Consider the following 18,640-nt stretch of genomic DNA (forward strand, 5'->3'; position numbering starts at 1 on the left):
TTATCGACTTGTGTTCATAATATGCATGTGTCCCCCTGTTAATATACATCGCCATGGACTGTATTATGTGTTATGTGTTTAGTTTGCGTGTGTTTAAACAGATGGGTGCGCACACACACGCGTGCCAAGCATCACCCACATTCATTCATTCTTTTAACACTCACTCGCGATAAAACTGTTTTCTCACGATCAAATCTTCATCAATCCCGAAAGATATGGGCTTGTAAACGATCTCTGCGTCAAGAAAATATGTGTTTGCTGATGCATTGATTTAAAAGTATAACTTACCGCTGTATCAGCTGTATTTTAAAACGATTTTCTTTTGGGAGGCTGGAATATACTTTGCTCGGGTTTATTATTGTTATTATTATTATTATTATTTAAACGCATGGCATAGCCTACTCTACTGTGTTCATTCATGCAGCCCCTATGGAAAAAAAAAATGTTTCCACAATCTATGCTATTTCTATGCAATTTCACTCATATGAACAATCGTTGACATCATAATGTTTAAATCAGCCTAATCTTTTGCATGTTTGTGCTGTGTATAGCCTACGTGTGTGTGTAAGCGTATGTTGCAGTTCCGACCTGCCATGGCACGTCAAAATAGCAACACCAACTGCGCTATCCACAACTGACTTTAGACTAGGTATTTCCCGGTCAGTTGCGCAATTGTATTAGCGCAATGTTTAGATCGGTAAAATAGCACCAAGTATCATTTGCGCCGGAACACGCCCCTGCTTTTTGCTGACACGCCTCTCCAGGCGCAAGTGTAGTGGCGCCTGGTTGCTGCGGGGGAAAATCAGCTTTGCGCTGGGTGCAAACTAGCAACGACACATGCATCAGTGTAGAAAGTCAATTGCACTGGGCGCAAGATAGGAACATTGAAAGGATCATTTCTCACATAACTTTTGTTCGACCAAAAGGGAAAAAAAAATCAAATTGTTCATTTAACCTGTATGAATATTGCTCAACCTGTATAAAAATGTGGTTATTGAATAATATAAATTACAAATCATTTATTTGATCTCGCTCCGGGAGGACAGCACATTCTCAGTTGAACGGATATTCAAGGCTCCAAGCGAACTGTGCTGTGTAATATGGAACAACAATTGTGTTTTCCTTAACTGAAACGGAAAATAATAATGAAACCATCCTGCAGTGAAATGTGACAACAAGCCTAGTGCCAATATCCTTCTATTTACTATATTCACGGGAGGGACAGGGTGGCCGCGATAACAAGCTAAACCGCAGGAGTGTTTTTATTTTTATTTTTAATCATATACGTAACTATAAATATAAATTTTTACATTCCATTTTCCTTTCTTTTTACAATTCAAATTCATATTCAAATTTAGAGTGTCTATGTATTTAACACACACACACGCACATACACACACAAACACACACACACACACACACACACACACACACACACACACACACACACACACACATGTGGTAATAAGGGTCTGTGATATGCTTATATAAATGTGTGTGTGTGTGTGTGTGTGTGTGTGTGTGTGTGTGTGTGTGTGTGTGTGTGTGTGTGTGTTTAGGATGTGATAGCCAGAGCACTGCGCCACATCGGAGCGTACCAAGAACTGGACAACAAGGAACAGGTACCAGAAGTTGTGTCTTCCCTAATCGTGTCTATTTTCCTACACAACGTTGTCAGCAGTTTGGGTTGTTGTCAAGGAAACCTTTCTCCTCAGTTGTGGTGTATTGTATCTCTGCACTTTCAGATTCCCTCATTTAATAAATCAGATCCGGACCCTCTGTGTGTAAATGTTTTAACGCATCTCATTGTATATTGTAACTACTTAAATATGAATATAATGTAGCATAAATATTATAGCATTTTAAGCACAATTGTGAGAATACTATTTTGCTGCATTTATATGAAAATACCAAACCGTCCATGTGATTGTACACGTCCTCGCTGGGTTTGCAGGTGCTGGCCTTGATAGACGAGGACATGTGTATCAACTGTGGCAAGTGTTACATGACCTGCAACGACTCAGGATACCAGGTAGGCCGCTCCTAGTCACTCAGTAACCAGCCATGTCTTTCTCAATGTATTTGTGTTTCCTGTTTCCTATACCATTAAAGTGTCACTAGTGCACACTGTGAAAGCTGGGGTCCGTTTAAAGGTCAAAAACCCTCATGTCATAGTGGAAAATATGCCAGATGTATGGAAAACAACGTTTGGTGACATGATCAGCATAATGCCTTGGATTATACAATTTGAAGCAATGGAACAACAGGTTGTTGCATGGTTGTACTTAGTTGTACTTTGCTCTCTCTTTTATTTGTAATCAGGGGTCTGCTCCTTCTACGTGGAACTTTGCTGGAGCAGACCCATAATTACTGTTATGAGTGACACCTGTGTCCATTCCACGATGACTCATTTGAGAAAAAGGGTCTATTGTTTACAAGGAATTGCGAATTGTGAATGGATTTGAACCTTACGATGAGTATGGTGAACATCATTTCTCACCTCAACTGAACCCAGCTATTTTTCTCTCTCACTCTCTCTCTCGCTCTCTCTCCCTGCCTCTCCAGGCCATAACGTTTGATCCAGAGACCCATCTTCCATTCGTCACTGACAGCTGCACCGGTTGCACGCTGTGCCTCAGTGTCTGTCCCATCATAGACTGCATCACCATGGTCACCAGGACAACCAAATACGAGCCCAAGCGAGGGGTTCCCATCAGCCCCATGTGCTAGACAACCCTGTCCAATTAGAAAAGCTTGATTTCAGTAATCTGTATTACCTCATAATTAAAATATATACATATGTAATTTGCTATAGACATAAAAATGCTTTTGATTTGAACAAGCAAGCCAGTTAAGAATTGTATCCAATTTGTTGTACTTTCTGATAACCTGTTGATTGAGCATTTATTCACCATGAGGTATTTGTCGAAATGTATAATATGCAAGATACATCGGGCAGAGATAAATAGAAAAGAAAAAAAAAGAAATAGAAAAGAAAAATCATCTATTGCATTCCTATTCATCATGTTGCTCTACTGAAAATGAACGCAAATTGTGATCAGGCATTTTTTCCATTTGACCAGTTAATTTGACCAGTTCATAAAAAATGGTTAGAGCTACAGAAGGTTTACTCTGTTAAGTGTGGTAACATTTAAAAGACACATGGCATCTTTGATGGGAATTTTGGCATTGGCCTTTATGGCCTGAATAAATGAAAATGTAAATCAAATGAGTAGCATCATTCAACATGGTTTGAGTTTAATAAATTGCTAATTTGTAATCCCCATGAGCAGTGTTCTCCGTAGGATTTTTTTTCCAGCCCGGTCCCCCATTCCCTAACATTTAGGCATACACACAAATATACGTATTCATATATCGAATTCATGCAGATATAAGTAAATGAATTACACTACGAACATGTTAAGGTCAAAAGTCCTAGTAGGGGGAGATCGTAATGTATGGATATGTAATGGATATCAGATGGTACATACACTAGTAATAATACTAGTTAAAATGGATAGCTGGGTATAAATTGGGTGTATGCAATGATAATTTTAAGTGTCTTCGACTTTGAAAGAAAGTGAACAGGGATGAAGAGGGAGTGGTCATTTAATATGTTGGTGATGAAAGTAAAGGATGTCAACGGATTTGAGGAACCCTGAATCAGGTCGATCCCAGAGACTGAAGATGTCATCCAGATAGCAACAATACACCTGGGCATAGTGGGGGTGTTACGCTCAGGGCTCAGAGTCGTTGCCATGCTGTGTCCCATTACTCCCTCCTCATTCATCTTCTCTTCCATCTTCACCCAAAAGAAAAATAAAGAAACTTGTTATCTCCTGAGGGGACATGAGTCACAGCTAGAATAACAGGCAGAAATCATAAAGGCTAAATATAGAAAATACACAGGATGCAAGCAAGCATTGTGTAACATACAAAATATGCATATGTTGTGGGGCAGAAACCTATGCAGCAGTAGAATACCTTATAAACGTACATAAAGAGAACTAGAGAACTAGACCAAGTTGGGTGAAAGGAGTTTTAATCCAGTGCACATGATGTGTATCACAGTAGAATGGTTAGCAGTTGCACTGAAAGCTCCCTGAAGTGTTATGTTTCGGTCCCTGCAGAATGCAGCAAGTGGTTTAACACCAGCACCACTCACTCCTTCAATCCTGCGGGACCACTGAATGTTATCAAATGCTGTCCTCTGATTGGCTACCACCACGGCACCCACTCTGAAAAGTCTAGTGGAGGAAGGTTCTTACAGTGACGGTTTTGTAGGAATGTTCATGAGTAGCAAGTCATAAAAGCAAATATATGACAAAAGATTACATGGATTTAGCTGATGCTTTTATACAAGATAAATTTACAATAAGTGCATTCAACAATGGAGATGCAACCCAGAAATTACAAGAATCATGCAAGTACATTATAAATTCATAAAATAACATGGCTATGTGGCGTTTCGAGTAAGGAATAGACATATTCTCCTGATGTGTTGGAGTATGAACCTGCAGGTGAAAATAAATGGGATACTTTTTGTGAAAAGAAATGGGATACTACCTGCAGTCTATTACCTAATGTTTTTATCCAATTCACATGTGTGGCCATATGATTGGCCACATTTAGCAACATTTAACATGATCACGATGAGTTCTGCCCGTTTTGCCTGCGTGCTGTCTACGGTCAAACCAAAACAAACCCGATCCCGCCCCTTGCGACCCTACGTCATATGCCGTCCCTTGCAAGCCCGCCCCCCTTAAGCAGCCGGAGATTCTACTGACACCGATCTCCGCATATCGGGCATCAAGTGTGAATAAGTGTGAATGACCCTCACGTCGAACCTCCTGCTCCACAAATGCGGAGAAAAGACGGAGGTCATATGTGAAAGCAGCTTATGTGAAAGCAGCTATAGCTACGCTCCCCTTAGAATACCCATAATGTGCATCAGGTGAACACACCCTCATTAACATTTGACGCAAGTCTGCGTTCTTACATAGCGCCTCACAATGGTACAATAATAATATTGCATCCCTTCTGTGAACTTGGGTACAGAATAGACACAATCAGTGTGCGAAATACGGGGGGTCGAGGGGGGCTGGGCCCCCCCCGATTAACACATGAGACCCCCTGAAAGCCTCAAAAGCAAAATTTGAAGGGGGTCTCAAATTTCGTCAAAAAAAAAAAATAAAAAAAAAAAATATATATATATATATATATTTTTTTTTTTATTGTCAGTATTGTCAGTAATGGTCATTTAAATGTGTTTAAGCTCACCATGTCCAGTATTCAGAATTTTAAACATTTATTCCCCCACTCCCCCAAAATTTCACAAACCATGTTTCCAGGGGAGCTGATGTCACCACTGTCCCCCTTAATTAGGGTGACCAGACGTCCCCGGTTTCCGGGGACAGTCCCCGTTTTCAGTGACCTGTCCCCGGCCACTGCTGTCCCCGGAAATGTCCCCGGTTTTCATTGTGACTGAAAGATCCGAAATTGGAATAAAGGAAAAAATGAAAAAACTAAAATGTTGACCAAAAGACAGTTGCGCACCGTATCTACTGCTCGCACAATAACAATATGTCCACTCTCGGTTCAATGTTCCTTTTGGTTCGGATTGTCCACGTTACGTGTGTGCCGACCGTTCACCAATTAGACATGTCCATCACGAGTGCGTTGCTGTCCGTTGAGAATGATAGCCATGTGTGGCAGCAGGGTAGCCTATTTACTCACCCACCGCACCGTGCATCAATGGCGGGAGAGGGAGAGAGCAGGAGCCACAGACACGTCCCGGTCTGTAGCAGTGAACTGGCTGGCTCTTCGTTCTTTGGCGTGACAAGCTTCCAACGTTGGCGACGGGCTAGTATAATATAACTGAATAGTCAACACTTTGCACTACCTAGCGAGGACGGTCGCCTCGCACTACGCGAACTATACTTGTTAATAATACGACCCCGGATGAATCTTCAGCGCTGATGGCGTGGAGTCTTCCGCTCCTCCACACGCCACTCCAGCCGTAACAGTTCCGTAGCTCAGATTAAAACATGTCGCACACGCAATAACTAAGAGCTAAACTGATCTATCATACCGAAATCTCCGTCAGCATGGGACCTCGCCGAGCGCCGCCATCTTCTTCGTTCTTCCTCACCAACTCTCTCTAGTCCCGCTCTCTCTAGTCCCGCTCTCTCAAGCTCTCTCCTCTCATTCGCTCTCTCCTCTCATTCGCCAGTGCACTGCATGCGAGTACCGATTGGCCGAGCCTATGGCGAAGTTCATGGGTGCGATTGGGTGAGGCTATTTTGAGGGAAAGGTTATCGTAGGGGCTACATATCAAGAAATATATGCACACTCTAGGTGTACACCTACACATGATCCTTTTCAAAAACTCTTCCAGTCTCTCTTCTTCCCTCCTTTCATGTCTTCTGTCTCTCTGCCTCTCTGTGTGGACCTTGTTGGATTTCAAATTGTTTGGTGTTACTTAGCCTATATTTTATTTATATTACAAGTGCCTTTCGAGCTAAGCACGGAAAGAACAAGTAGGCTTCTATAGGCTAGATAATCCATAGCCTATGTTACAGTTTCAAATATGTTAATAAGGACGTTATTTTAATTCTGATTTAACATTAATTCCATGTTGTTACTTTTCAATATCAGTCATTAGGCTAAATAAAGTCACGTTTGGCAATTAGCGGAGTCCAAGTAACCTATTCTCGCAATATAGACCCTAAAGGTCTAAAGGCCCTCCTCAAAACAAAATTACAAGGTGTCTTAATGTAGTGTAGGCTATCAACCAATGACCAAATTACTAAACTAATTAAAGGCCATGACACACCTTCTGTTAAATTCCTTATTTCTGGGTCAGACTGGGAATAAATTCTGAGGTCTTGGTTAAATACATATCTATGGCAGCAGGTATCAGTATACAGCTGTGTTCCCATGTCAATGCATGATTAAATGCATGATTAAAACATATCTAAACACATTTTGAATGTCCTACGTCAACAACAGCCAATGGCTTTTATATAAGCCTTCCTTCAATTTGTTGATAGGCCTACTAAGTAAACGAAATTTGGGTTATGGTTATCAAAAATGTTCGCCGCGCGCGCTCTTCGCACGCCCGCTGACATTTTGCAGATTCTCTCTCCAGCCAAAGTCCCATTGAGGCAACCCTGCCTTAATGACACATCCAATACTAACTCGAGCGACTTTGAGTAACATCTCGTTTGCTAAATGACAGAATGATAAAAGACGAGCATGCTCGTCATCGAACAGTGGACTATGCGTGTCGACGTAGTAACAGTTGACAGTTGACGTAGTAACAGTTGACACACAGAGGCCCTGACAGCACGGCTGCCAACCAGAGAGCCAAGCCCTGCAGGCGAACATCCATCTCTGATGTGTGATATTCCCCACCAGCTGTCAGCTCCGTCCTTTGTCCCCCCCAGCCCAGTGGATGCCCTACGCGCGCACACACACACACACACACACACACACACACACACACACACACACACACACACTGTAATATAATGTGGTCGCTGACCAACCCGGTATCACGCAATTTCGTGCTCATGCGCGCGAACGTTATCTATTGAATCGTGTCCCAGAGCACGATTGTCTTGACTTGTTTCGTGCTACACGGAACGAAATGTAAACCCATGCATTTTGATGGGGTTATCCTTGATCATTTCTCATAGAGCTGATGCACGCTAGGGGGCGACGTTGAGCCATAAATCCCTCACAGTGGGATCCCATGGATGTAATTGGTAAGTACGGGTACTGCTGAGGTAAACTAGACCACCCCATGAATGTATTTACCAAAAAAGGCGTAGGCCTACACCTGAAGTAAACTAGCTCAATAACGTCGGGTTTATGCAAACGTATACACCAAAGACCACATTATCCCTATTTTTCATTTATTTTCAACATTAGAAATAATCATCGTCAATCATCGTCAATCATGGTTTTGAATGGCGAGGGTCAAACGCGTCAAACGCTGCGCGCTTGTAACGGCTTAAAACGTGGGTGTCTAAACTAGGGTGACCAGACGTCCCCGGTTTCCGGGGACAGTCCCCGTTTTCAGTAACCTGTCCCCGGCTACTGCTGTCCCCGGAAATGTCCCCGGATTTCACTGTGACTGAAAGAAAGATCTACCCCCCCCCCCCTCACTCAATCCCGTCCGACCGCAAACACCCCCCATCAACAATCCCGTCCGTCCGCAATCCCCCCCCCCGGTCAACAATCTCGTCCGCCCACAATCCCATAACCCCCCCCATACGCAGTGTCCCCGTTTTAGTTTTCTATGACAAAAACACTACACGTTTGGAGGTTTTTACACCGCTGAGCCCAAAATGTCCCCGGATTTTGTCTCAGAAATCTGGTCACCTTACCCTTAATTTGCAGTATGTATTAATTTTATTATAACGTCCATCCATTCATCCATGGTTGTTCCTTTCATGACTCATGACTGTTTCGTCCACAGCAGTTGAAACGGCTGCAATACTGTAAGTGATCCACAAGATGCCCTCATGCCTTCAATTTCCAAAGCTTCAAAGCTTCGGAGCTCAAGCTTCCCTGATCACGTGATCACAGACACTTGTGTTTCGCTATGTCCCCGTGACGACACCGTCAGGGACGCTTGAGTACAACGAACGCTTCAATAAAAGAAATACGAAGAAATTGCTCAAATATTGTCAATCCTATAATATATACATTTTGTATTCACTTTTTATTGAGAATGTCATGTTGTGTTTCCATGGGCAACAAATCTCTCGGAACACCGTGTTCCTAAACCTCGCGCACAACTGGAACTTTCTAAATTATGCAAGCGCGGTGACACGCACGGAAAAGTACGTAGGCCTACTCCTTGGGAATTACAGACTGTGTTTCACAAAGATTGAAATGATTAATAATGTTTATGGAAGGTTCAAGTCGTAGAAGACGCTTCCGAAAGGTCGACTACATGGGCCAAGTAAGTAAGTAGTGTAGGCTACTTAATTAAAAGTTAAACATGTATCAATAATTATTTAGGTTTTATGTCAATATTCAGCATACATATAGTATATATTCTACATGTATCGACTAAAATAATTTCCAGGCCAGATGTTTCATGGTTTTATGGATAATGTAACGACAGCTGCGCCGATGCACCAGGAGATGGCGCTAGAAAGGCGTATATAAAACGCTTCGTGCTTCATGTGCTTCAGCCTTCAACTGTCACTGCTTCGGAACCAAGCTTCTCTCAGCCCGTCCACATCCCATCCACATCCCACTGCGGCCATGTCATTGTCTATATCCTGGTCCACTCTACTCCTTACAATAATACGAGGATTTTCCATAAACAGTCCTAATCTAATCCACTCTCACAAATCAGATCCAATACAACTTCTGGGTTCCGAGATGAGCACAGGCCTGAACCCTTACGTAACAGCGTTGAATCCCGTTTTGAATGAATTGCCATCGATGACGTTTCATGCGTGCTCCTTTGCTGCATCCTCTAGTAGTAGTGTGGAGCCAGGGGCAGTAGATCACTCGTTACAGTTTGCAGCGGCATCGCAAGGTTACGAATGCCATTTTGGCTCCACCGCGGTGTCGTCACGGGAGGAGCCGCGCCGTGCTGCTGCTGCTGCGGGGCACAGGGCTCAGCGTTCAGCCCAGGCTTGAGCCAAGATGTCTGGTGCTGCAGCTCGAAGCGAGCAGCCTAGCCTAACCCTTTTTCCACATTGGGGGGGAGGAGGAGGGATCCTTGAGTCCTGTCGCGCAACTACAGTAGACTAGAGGCTGTACTTTTCGACTTGCTCTGTCGGGAGTCTGAGCAGTAGTGATCTACGGGAGGATAGTCAGAAATAGCCTTCAAATGCGATTAGGTATGACGGATAGTGGCGAAGGGTTTTCGCGGCACTGTGCGTAAAGATGAGGATTCCTCCAGTAAGTACTGCATCTGTTTATCGGGATATTTCTGGGGCTAGACTACACGTTTCACTACTATTACACCGCCTGAAGGCTACTTGCTTCTCTACGATACATATTTTATTCGTGATAATCCCGCAAGGATGTGTGGTGTTCCTGGATCGGTGGGGCACTTCCAGAGGACTGTGTTTAACGTTACAGCAGATCGACAACACGTTACCGGGATCATATAATGTTAACGTGCTTACGAGCTTTGGAAAACTGCCTGTAATGGTAGTAGCATGTATAGCCATCATTATTATTGTTCTAGGGGCTTAATTATGCACAATGGGCAGTTTGGTCAAGTTACACCACCGACCAATAAATAACATGGCTGTAAGCCACAAAGCCCCAGCGGGTGTATGGCATGGTGTGTGCCCGTTAATGCAGCGGGGAGCTGCCGCTACTCGGCGCACGACCCACCGGAGAAACGCTGTGGCTAACAGCTGCATTGTATTGTATTGTATTGTATTGTCCGGACAGGACAAAGTGATAGTTTGTAAGGGTTCCCGCTCTCTGTTTGTACCTGCCTGGCCACATTGCTACCCTCTTTTCACAAGAGTTATCACACAACTTGGGGTTAACTGTTGGGGTCACTTACTGGCGGCCCCTTGAGTGGTGTGGATACTCTTTTTTTTTTTTTTTTTAGCACAACAGGACCATCGCTAACTAAACTAAAGTCCAAGTAAAGCCCTGAACCACTGACTGTTTTTATTATTGTGAATCAGACATTTGAAATAATATAAAACGTTTTAATTTGTGTATGTTTTAACACTGACTATTGGATTTATATTGTCAACAACCATTATTATTAAGTATCCATATCGACTGTTTGTTTTGAGGGACTAGTTTTGTGTTTTTTTATGCTTTATTTTATACACTATGGTTTTATTTTGCCATTTGTTCAGTGGTTAAAAACCATACCATTCATTTTGACAGAGATTTTTAGTTAAATCAAGTTGACAAAAAAAGACTACAGCCTTAACACAAAAAATAGAACGGCCAATTAACGCTGCAAAACGTCTCAAACAGCATTCCCTATCAAGTAAAACAATCAGCCTTTTTAACAGCGATTTAACAAATGAGTGGCAGTTGCCCAACAGGGAGTTTGATATGTCAGGTTTACTAATCTGAAGTAATTGAAGATGACAAGACTATTATAGCAACATCTGGGTTGAAGATTAAAGCTACTTGTAGCTTTGTGATAACTTTGGTAGTTTCCCCAGTTAAGTATTTGAACTGCTTTTCTATAATCAGATACCAACCCATGTTTATATTGTTAAATTTAGTTTAGTTAACAATGCTCTTTTTTATCACACTCATTTATGTCACTCTTCAAATTATGCATCAGCCTTTTCAAATACAGTAATATGACATACTGACATACATGCTTTACTTGTATTGTTTGTAAATGTATGCGCTGCGTGAAGGATTTCTCTTCATCAGGGAACGTGTGGATAAAGTACACCCAATCGATTTTTAAAAAAAGGAAATCGGAAATGAATAGTGTCTGATTGGTTCTTCACACCCTATCGGACTCGCAGATTATTTGGTCCTCTCTACTGCTTCTGTCCATTGATGAGAAGAACTGACAACCACTTGGACTGTTTGTTCCCAGGCTAAAAGAATGCAACAGTTACTTATTTTAAATAATTTTAGACCTGCTTTTAGAAGTGGCACTCGTGGATAATTAACAGATGAAGTTCACCTGATAAGCAGTAAAAGATGTGCTGTTGGGTCACCTGGGGTTACTGTATAAAGTAATGTCAGGACTTGTTGAGAGCTCCACTACTTTCTGTAATGCGCTGATAAAATCAAAGCCTAGCATAAGACAGTGCACCTCTTTTCGACGCCACTGTAAATTAGTCAACTGTAATGGCCAACCCGTTCAAGTTTTCTTTATAGTTTTCCTTGAAATTATTTTTCCTGTCATGTATTGTTATTATCTGTGACTATTTATAACCTATATACTACAGTGGGTAGTGCCCCAGACTTGTAAAGATGTAGGTTACTGAATGCTTTCATAATGTATTAAGCTTGCTTCCTCTAAAGGGACCCAAGGCAGGCGGTCTCGAGAAAATTTAGTGTTGTATTTTCTTCTGGTGTTTTAATGGAGATCAAAACATCCACATATCTCATAATCAGCCTTGACAGTCGCTTTGGAAGGGCATGCCTTAAAATGCACTTGCTTGTCAGGAAGACCACTTCTGTCTTTACTGTTTCCTAGGCTTCAAATCTCTGCGGATTCAACCCCCTTTCTTGTCAGGAGAGATGGAATACGTTTTTAGATTTCTAGAGCAAGAACGACCTGCTATTACATGGGAAGAGCCTCACTTGTGGCTTTAATTCTGTGTCATTCAGACTTCTTTGTTTTGCTTTATACTTTCCCTCAATGTTGTCTCTGTGTTATTTTTATTTTTGAATGCCCCTCATTTGCAAATTACACACATTGCCAAAACGTAACATGAGATAACGTAAGTATAATAGAAGTATTAAACAAACACTAAGTTATAAATAATTTCTTGCTCCCTCTCTCTCTGACATACACACACACGTACACACGTGTGTCACAGTGTAGCCTCTTGCTGGAGAATGGGAGACAACTCCCAGTCATACTCCCTGAAGCATTTCCCAGTCATGGCGTGGAGGATTACATAATACGCCGTCATTCGTCTGTCACGCCAATCCTATGGGCAGTGAAGTCGGCCTGTTCGTCAACAGAGGAAGTAGTCGTTTGCTGTGTCCACTTCTTGCGGTCTGCAACGAAACTTGCTAGACAGCGCCTGACCGCCTAGCGACAACAATAACCGGATACAGGGCCCAGTAAAAAAAAGAAAAAAAAAAGAGGACCTAGTGAACCCTGCCTGGACCTGAATGGTCGTTTTATACTCTTCCTCCATTTAATTTAATGGAATTGACATTCCAGTTTGTCCAGTCAGGCGTATTTGTCATCCCCAGAGCACAATGTTGGGGCCCTTCATTAGCATGGTGCGGGACAAACTAGTGGAAGCTATTACAGCACGTGTATCAAGCAAAGGTCAATATATGGATGTATAAATCTGCATGGATCGATCATATATTTGGTTCAATTGAAGGGCTGCATTTCCCCAGAAGTGGTAGTGTTATCCAATTTTTTAACAGGAGAAACACCTTTCATTCCCATGAAGGATTAACCCCACCGCTCGGTACCAAACCTATTTAGGCTGGCGTTTTAAGTATTTCGTTTTTCAGAGCGTAGGGTTTTTTGTATTTGTAAATAGGTGCATTCTGGGCTTGCTTTAGATGCAGGGGGTGGATTTTATTATACAACCACACCTGATAATGTAATTAGTTACAGAGGTGGAAGGGAAAGCCCTAAAGCAATTTACCAGTTCACTAGACAGGATTTTCTAAATGCTGTGTATACGTTTTACAAAAGCAATCATATATCAGGAACGTCCTTCCCTCTCAGGTCAGCAGGGCCCTCAATTTATGCTTTGGTCCTACGTTATACAAAATCATCTCAATGTTTTCTCAAAGTAAATCCAAGCTATTGTGAATGTATTTTAAATGAAGCAAAGTTATTTTCACACACACGCATGCACGCACGCACGCACACACTTCAAATCTCTGCCGGTCTGGACTCGGTGAACACACACGTCTGCTGGAGTAGAGCCTCTCCATGTTTGCATGTCTAAAAATACAACCTCTTCACTTACTTTGACTAAAGATGCATTATTTAGGCATCCTACAGAGTGATTAAATCTTAATCAGGGACAGGCATCTGTCAGTGTGTGTGTGTCCGATCTGCATGATCTGGAGAAAATATCCCATAGCAGTTATTTTGACAGTGCAATTGCAATGTGTCTTATGACTTGGGAAGTAACCACAATAATATGCACAATGCATCTTTGGTCATTAGATACAGCCTGTGTGTGTAAGAATTGCAATAATCCGCCACCCATAGGAACCTATGCGTTAGTTTATATCATGCAGCCAGTGCGTAGACCCGGGTGCACAGTACACCACCCGATTGTGGTGTAGCTTTCCATGTGTACATGATGATTCACGTGGTTTTGCAGAGCCATTTGTCTGGACGTTCAGGAAATGTTGAGGGCCTCACAGGTCCGCCGAGGTGAAGGGAGTTTTGTTTGGGTGTGTGTTTCGATGACAACACGGGCGCCTGCCAAGTTCCTACAGTGGTTGTCTTTAGTCACTCTGAAGGGCGTGGGTTGTCTGCATGTCTTTCCCCTGGCCCGTGCGGTTCGTTTCACTGTAATATTAGGCTCCCTCTCTGCTCACCGGCATGTCAGGTTTCCCCTCGCCTTCATTGAAATGCTGGATTCGATTCCAGCCGACTTGTGGTTGTCTGAGGAGGACTAGACAAACTGACGGTGTACGTTCCGACTGTTTATTTTGGTGTTTGCTCTCGGTGACATCATAGTCAGCCGTTTGCTGTGGATAAACAAACCAAATACAAGGCCATTTTGTTCTTGGACTTCATTCGCTGTGCGCTCTGTGTGGGCCCTCACTTCCTGTAAAGGTCAAAGGGTAGAGCAGAAGCACATGGGTTGTTTGGTCAATTGGTCGATCGGAGAGAAATCCAATAGATCTTCATTTATCATCATTTGCTGTTTATTGCTTCAGAAAGGCATATATTTCAGTCGATTGTCAAATAAAGTATCATGAGTCGCACTACTAAACAAATATTTCAATATTGGTGACTGACCTTGTGCATCTTTGTCTGGGATTAGTAATCACATCAGATACTGTTAGTTTTTTTAACCAATTGGGTCTCACCGCAGCACCGTAAGCCCAGTTCACATTCAGCATGACAGCGGTAGCTGCAGGTGAATGATGCCCCTTACCCAGCGCGACGCCTGTGTCTTCCCTGTGTTGTGCTGACCGTGCGCTCCAGAGCTCCCCATCTTTAAGCTCAGCAGAAAATGTGTCGAGTCTGCTCCTTTACGCCCGGTCGTATACACACTGCGCAGTGTTGGGTCTCTTGTGGGGCACAACCCCCCCCACCCCTGCATCTCATCCCAGGTCCCTATGGAACCTTATGAGATGAACTCTGAAGACAAGGCTGATGGCTTTCTGCAGCTGGGCCCACACTCACCCGACCCTAACCATGCCTCACTCTCGTATAGCACACACACACACACAATCACTCGTCCACTGTCCTGCATCAGCACAGAGTAGAAACGTCTTGTTTTCTTTATCGCTCCATCTGTGATCCTTTGCATCACAATCCTAACTTGGTGTTGGGAAGTGTGGACGGAGTAAGGCTTTAAGGTGTCAGTCATCACGGTACCAATCCCAGGTTTGTTTCAACTGTACAGCCGCTGGAAAGAGTGGATGTTTTGATCCTCGCTTTGGTCAATGTTTGAGCAAGGCAATCCTTCGGCAAATATGAGCAACCATAGGGGGGCTTATTTATTGTGTTTATAATAATAATTAAAAAAGTTTCAATCATATACATTTAATAGAACATCGGCCCACATAAACAACACAGTGTAACATAACTAATGATACCACTGTCATGAATGCGGTCATAACAGCTACTGAGCTACACACTGATGTATTGAGACAGGCAGAAATTCTCCAAAAAAGTGGTCCATGTTACCATATGAAGGCACATCCTAAGCTCGCCGTTTATGGGGTTTACGCGCAGCCAAACACGCCGTGGGCCGCGGAGCCACCTTCTCGTTACTGGTAACACGTAGTAAATCCAGTGCTGGAGGAGTTAAGTCGCAGTGTTGTTGAGCGCTCTTTACAGCGATGTTTCCCCTCGTTATCGCAGGTGTGGGTGCTAGGCGCTTGCCAGACTGGATGAAGTGAACGCCGAAGCGGGGAGAGCGAGAGAGCGAGAGAGCGAGAACAGTAAACAGCCTGCTGAAAGCAACAGCTCCAACACCTGCGATTGCTCTGGAGGACCTCAACGCAGGTGAGCACCATGAGCAAGAAGTGCTTAAGAAATGTGTCCGTATTTGTTATGGGGGTGGGGAGTGTGCGTTTTGTAAGGGTGACGTGGTTTGATTTAATGTGGCTATTATACAATGCATGGAAATGTGACGTGTACGATACTGCAACTATTTTGCTTCTCATGCTACCATTATGTGTGTCCACCATGGCACTCCTGGCCATCCCTGGAAACAGGGATCCCTCCCTCTGTGTTCCTTCTCAAGGGTTCTTCCTTAATAAGGGAGTTTTTCCTTGCTCTTTGGGAGGGCTAGTGTTAGGATGCTGTCGTAAAAAGTGGCCTATGAAGCTGTTTGTGCTGTGGTTAAGGGGTGAAGGACATTAACGATTAGGCCCGATGGCCTAATGCCAGTGAAGTCACGCTGGGACAATAAAACTTTCCCAAACAAGCCAGTGCTAAAAAAAATCATATAATGTTGTCGGTGAGAAGGGAGAGCATGCTATAAATGTATGGGGAATAAAATGCATTATATCATCTCTATGTAAGCATTGAGGGTCCGCTGGTTGCAGCATTTACCCAGATAACGTTGTACAGAGATGGCTGTCAGCAGGGGAGTTTGCCATGAGCTTTTGTTTCAGTTAAAATAAACGATTAAACATGTCAAGTAACAAAAGTTGCTTTGGTTTCTATGTTCAAACGCTGATAATTCCAATTTTGGTTGAGGGCTAATAAGAATTGCCTCGGGGCCTTCTGAAAAATGACGTTGAACTCTACATTGACACTCTCATTGCATTCCACTCTTTGACCAACATGAGGCTTTTAATGGTGAACCCCCTACCGTCATGGTTCTGTCCCCCAGGTTCAGCCCAGCGGCGGTGGCAGCGTGGAGCCCCTGACACATGGAGAATTACTTCCAGGCCGAGGGCTTCAACCTGGACAAGGTGCTGGACGAGTTTGAGCAGAATGAAGGTGAGCTCACCGCAGATCGCCCCTGGCAAAGTATATATCTGTACATCACATTTGTGTATCAGAAATATCCTGTTCCTGCCTTTGTTTCCGGTTCCGGTTTGTCTCGGATGACTCTCAGATGTTTGAGTATTCCTATTACTTCCTGATCCCTACTTTAGTAGAACTGGGATGCTTGCCAGGCTTGGGAAGGTGAGGCACAAGTATGCGTATTTTAACATCAACGTGTGTGGTCGTCGGGAGTAGCAGGTGAAGCAGAAGCAAAATCTGGAACACTTCTGTATGCTGAAACGCCAGCAGTTAGCACTGAGGTTGTTAAAAAACGACCACTATGCAAAGCTGGGTTCATTTAGAGCAGAACATTTAAAGAAGATGCTGCATGAGACAACAGCCTTGACAGATTCTTTCCCCGATCTGCATCAACGCCAACCGACCAGGAGGATGGGGCTCAACACACAGGAGCAGGAGGGATTACCATTCAGATGTTGTTGGGTTGTTTTTTTTTGCCATGTCGCAAGTGCAGGCGGAAAGCGGCAATGTGTGCGGGCGGGGCGGGATCGCTGGTGTCTGCCTTTCTTCCGCCCAACGCGTTTGGCTGCAAATATCCGCAGGTGGCAAATGAGGGTGGGCACCTTGGGAGTTGGATTAATTAGATTGGAGCGTTTCCCAAGGGCCCCCGGTGGCAGACAATTAGCCCAACGCACAGCCGAGACTGTAAAGTGCCTTCTTTTTGTCTAGTTTTTTTCTATTTATTTGCCCCCCACATTTAGGCTCTTGCTCACCGCAGAGGGAGATATTATAATGGCACCCTTTTATATGGGTTCCGGAGGGCTTATTTATGGAAATGATTATAAAGTCAACATTGAGTTAGTCTGCGGTGGTTCTTCTTACGTGGTCCTACTTCACTACTTGGCTCTCTTTGGGCTACACACAGCTGTTTTATTTGTTGTTGTATCTAATGTGATCACAGGGCTAGCAAAGAGGCTGCAAGTGTTGTGAAAACCTGTTTCAATCGAAGTGTGTGTGTGTGTGTGTGTGTGTGTGTGTGTGTGTGTGTGTGTGTGTTTGCTCGTGTATGTGTGTCTGCGTCCATGTAGCACATTCCAAACTGGTAACGGCGCAGCATGAATTCCAATGAAGGGAGGTGTGTGTGTGTGTGTGTGTGTGTGTGTGTGTGTGTGTGTGTGTGTGTGTGTGTGTGTGTGTGTGTGTGTGTGTGTGTGTGTGTGTGTCTTTCGTTGAGCGCTGTTGATACTTTTGAAACAGTGGCCATCTCCCCTCGGTCAGTGTGTGTAGGAGTGTATGTGTGTGAGCAAGAGGGAAATGGAAGTGAACATTACTGGAATTTCCGCCTGCATTCCACACTATTCATGTGTCAGGTTGACTGATGACTGGGGCTCCCTGGGGGGGTCGGGGGGGTCGGGGGGGGTTGTGTAGCAGATTGCCCCACTTTCTGAGGATCTCTCATCCTGATGCTTAATTTCCCAGCCCATGCCAACCTCGTTTCTCCGTTTACCGCCTGGTTCCTCCCATGCTCTGCTGGTTCAGCAGTCATGGGGTGTCCATCACACTCAGGGGAAAAACACCTCTTTTATCAAATGTTGCTCATTTTCCCTATTGTCACGACTGAGAATATGCTCCTTTCTGTTCTACAAAGTCTGTTGTTAAAAGAGAATTTTCTAGTGCTGGCCTTCTTTAACTTTTTTTCTTGGTTTTAACATTGGAGTAACATGAACAATGAATACTGCTTCCTGTTTGGTCATCATCGCATTTCAAATATTTCGTTTTCCCTTGTGCAGTCGATGGGATGAAAAATATTGC

The 18,640-nt window shown here is 43.6% G+C and overlaps 2 protein-coding genes across 4 annotated transcripts in view; both read left to right on the forward strand.

Annotated features, from left to right (window-relative positions):
- The window catches only part of dpydb (dihydropyrimidine dehydrogenase b), an 18,538-nt gene extending 15,252 nt beyond the window's left edge, over nucleotides 1–3,286 (forward strand). The window contains exons 23-25 of the mRNA XM_084480474.1: nucleotides 1,560–1,622; nucleotides 1,955–2,032; nucleotides 2,566–3,286. Coding sequence (XP_084336600.1) covers nucleotides 1,560–1,622; nucleotides 1,955–2,032; nucleotides 2,566–2,730 — 306 coding nt within the window. The 3' untranslated portion in view covers nucleotides 2,731–3,286. The remainder of the gene's footprint in view (nucleotides 1–1,559; nucleotides 1,623–1,954; nucleotides 2,033–2,565) is intronic.
- Nucleotides 3,287–9,568: 6,282 nt separating this feature from the next.
- Nucleotides 9,569–18,640, forward strand: part of zfyve9a (zinc finger, FYVE domain containing 9a) — a 30,814-nt gene continuing 21,742 nt past the window's right edge. The window contains exons 1-3 of one of the 3 annotated variants that reach the window (XM_084481139.1): nucleotides 9,569–9,930; nucleotides 15,734–15,877; nucleotides 16,713–16,822. In XM_084481139.1, the coding sequence (XP_084337265.1) occupies nucleotides 16,753–16,822 (70 nt within the window). In that variant the 5' untranslated portion in view covers nucleotides 9,569–9,930; nucleotides 15,734–15,877; nucleotides 16,713–16,752. The remainder of the gene's footprint in view (nucleotides 9,931–15,733; nucleotides 15,878–16,712; nucleotides 16,823–18,640) is intronic. The other 2 variants (XM_084481138.1, XM_084481137.1) reach the window with 2 other exon arrangements.

This window comes from Micromesistius poutassou (genome assembly GCF_964030765.1).
Source record: "Micromesistius poutassou genome assembly, chromosome: 16".
Lineage (NCBI taxonomy): Eukaryota > Metazoa > Chordata > Actinopteri > Gadiformes > Gadidae > Micromesistius > Micromesistius poutassou.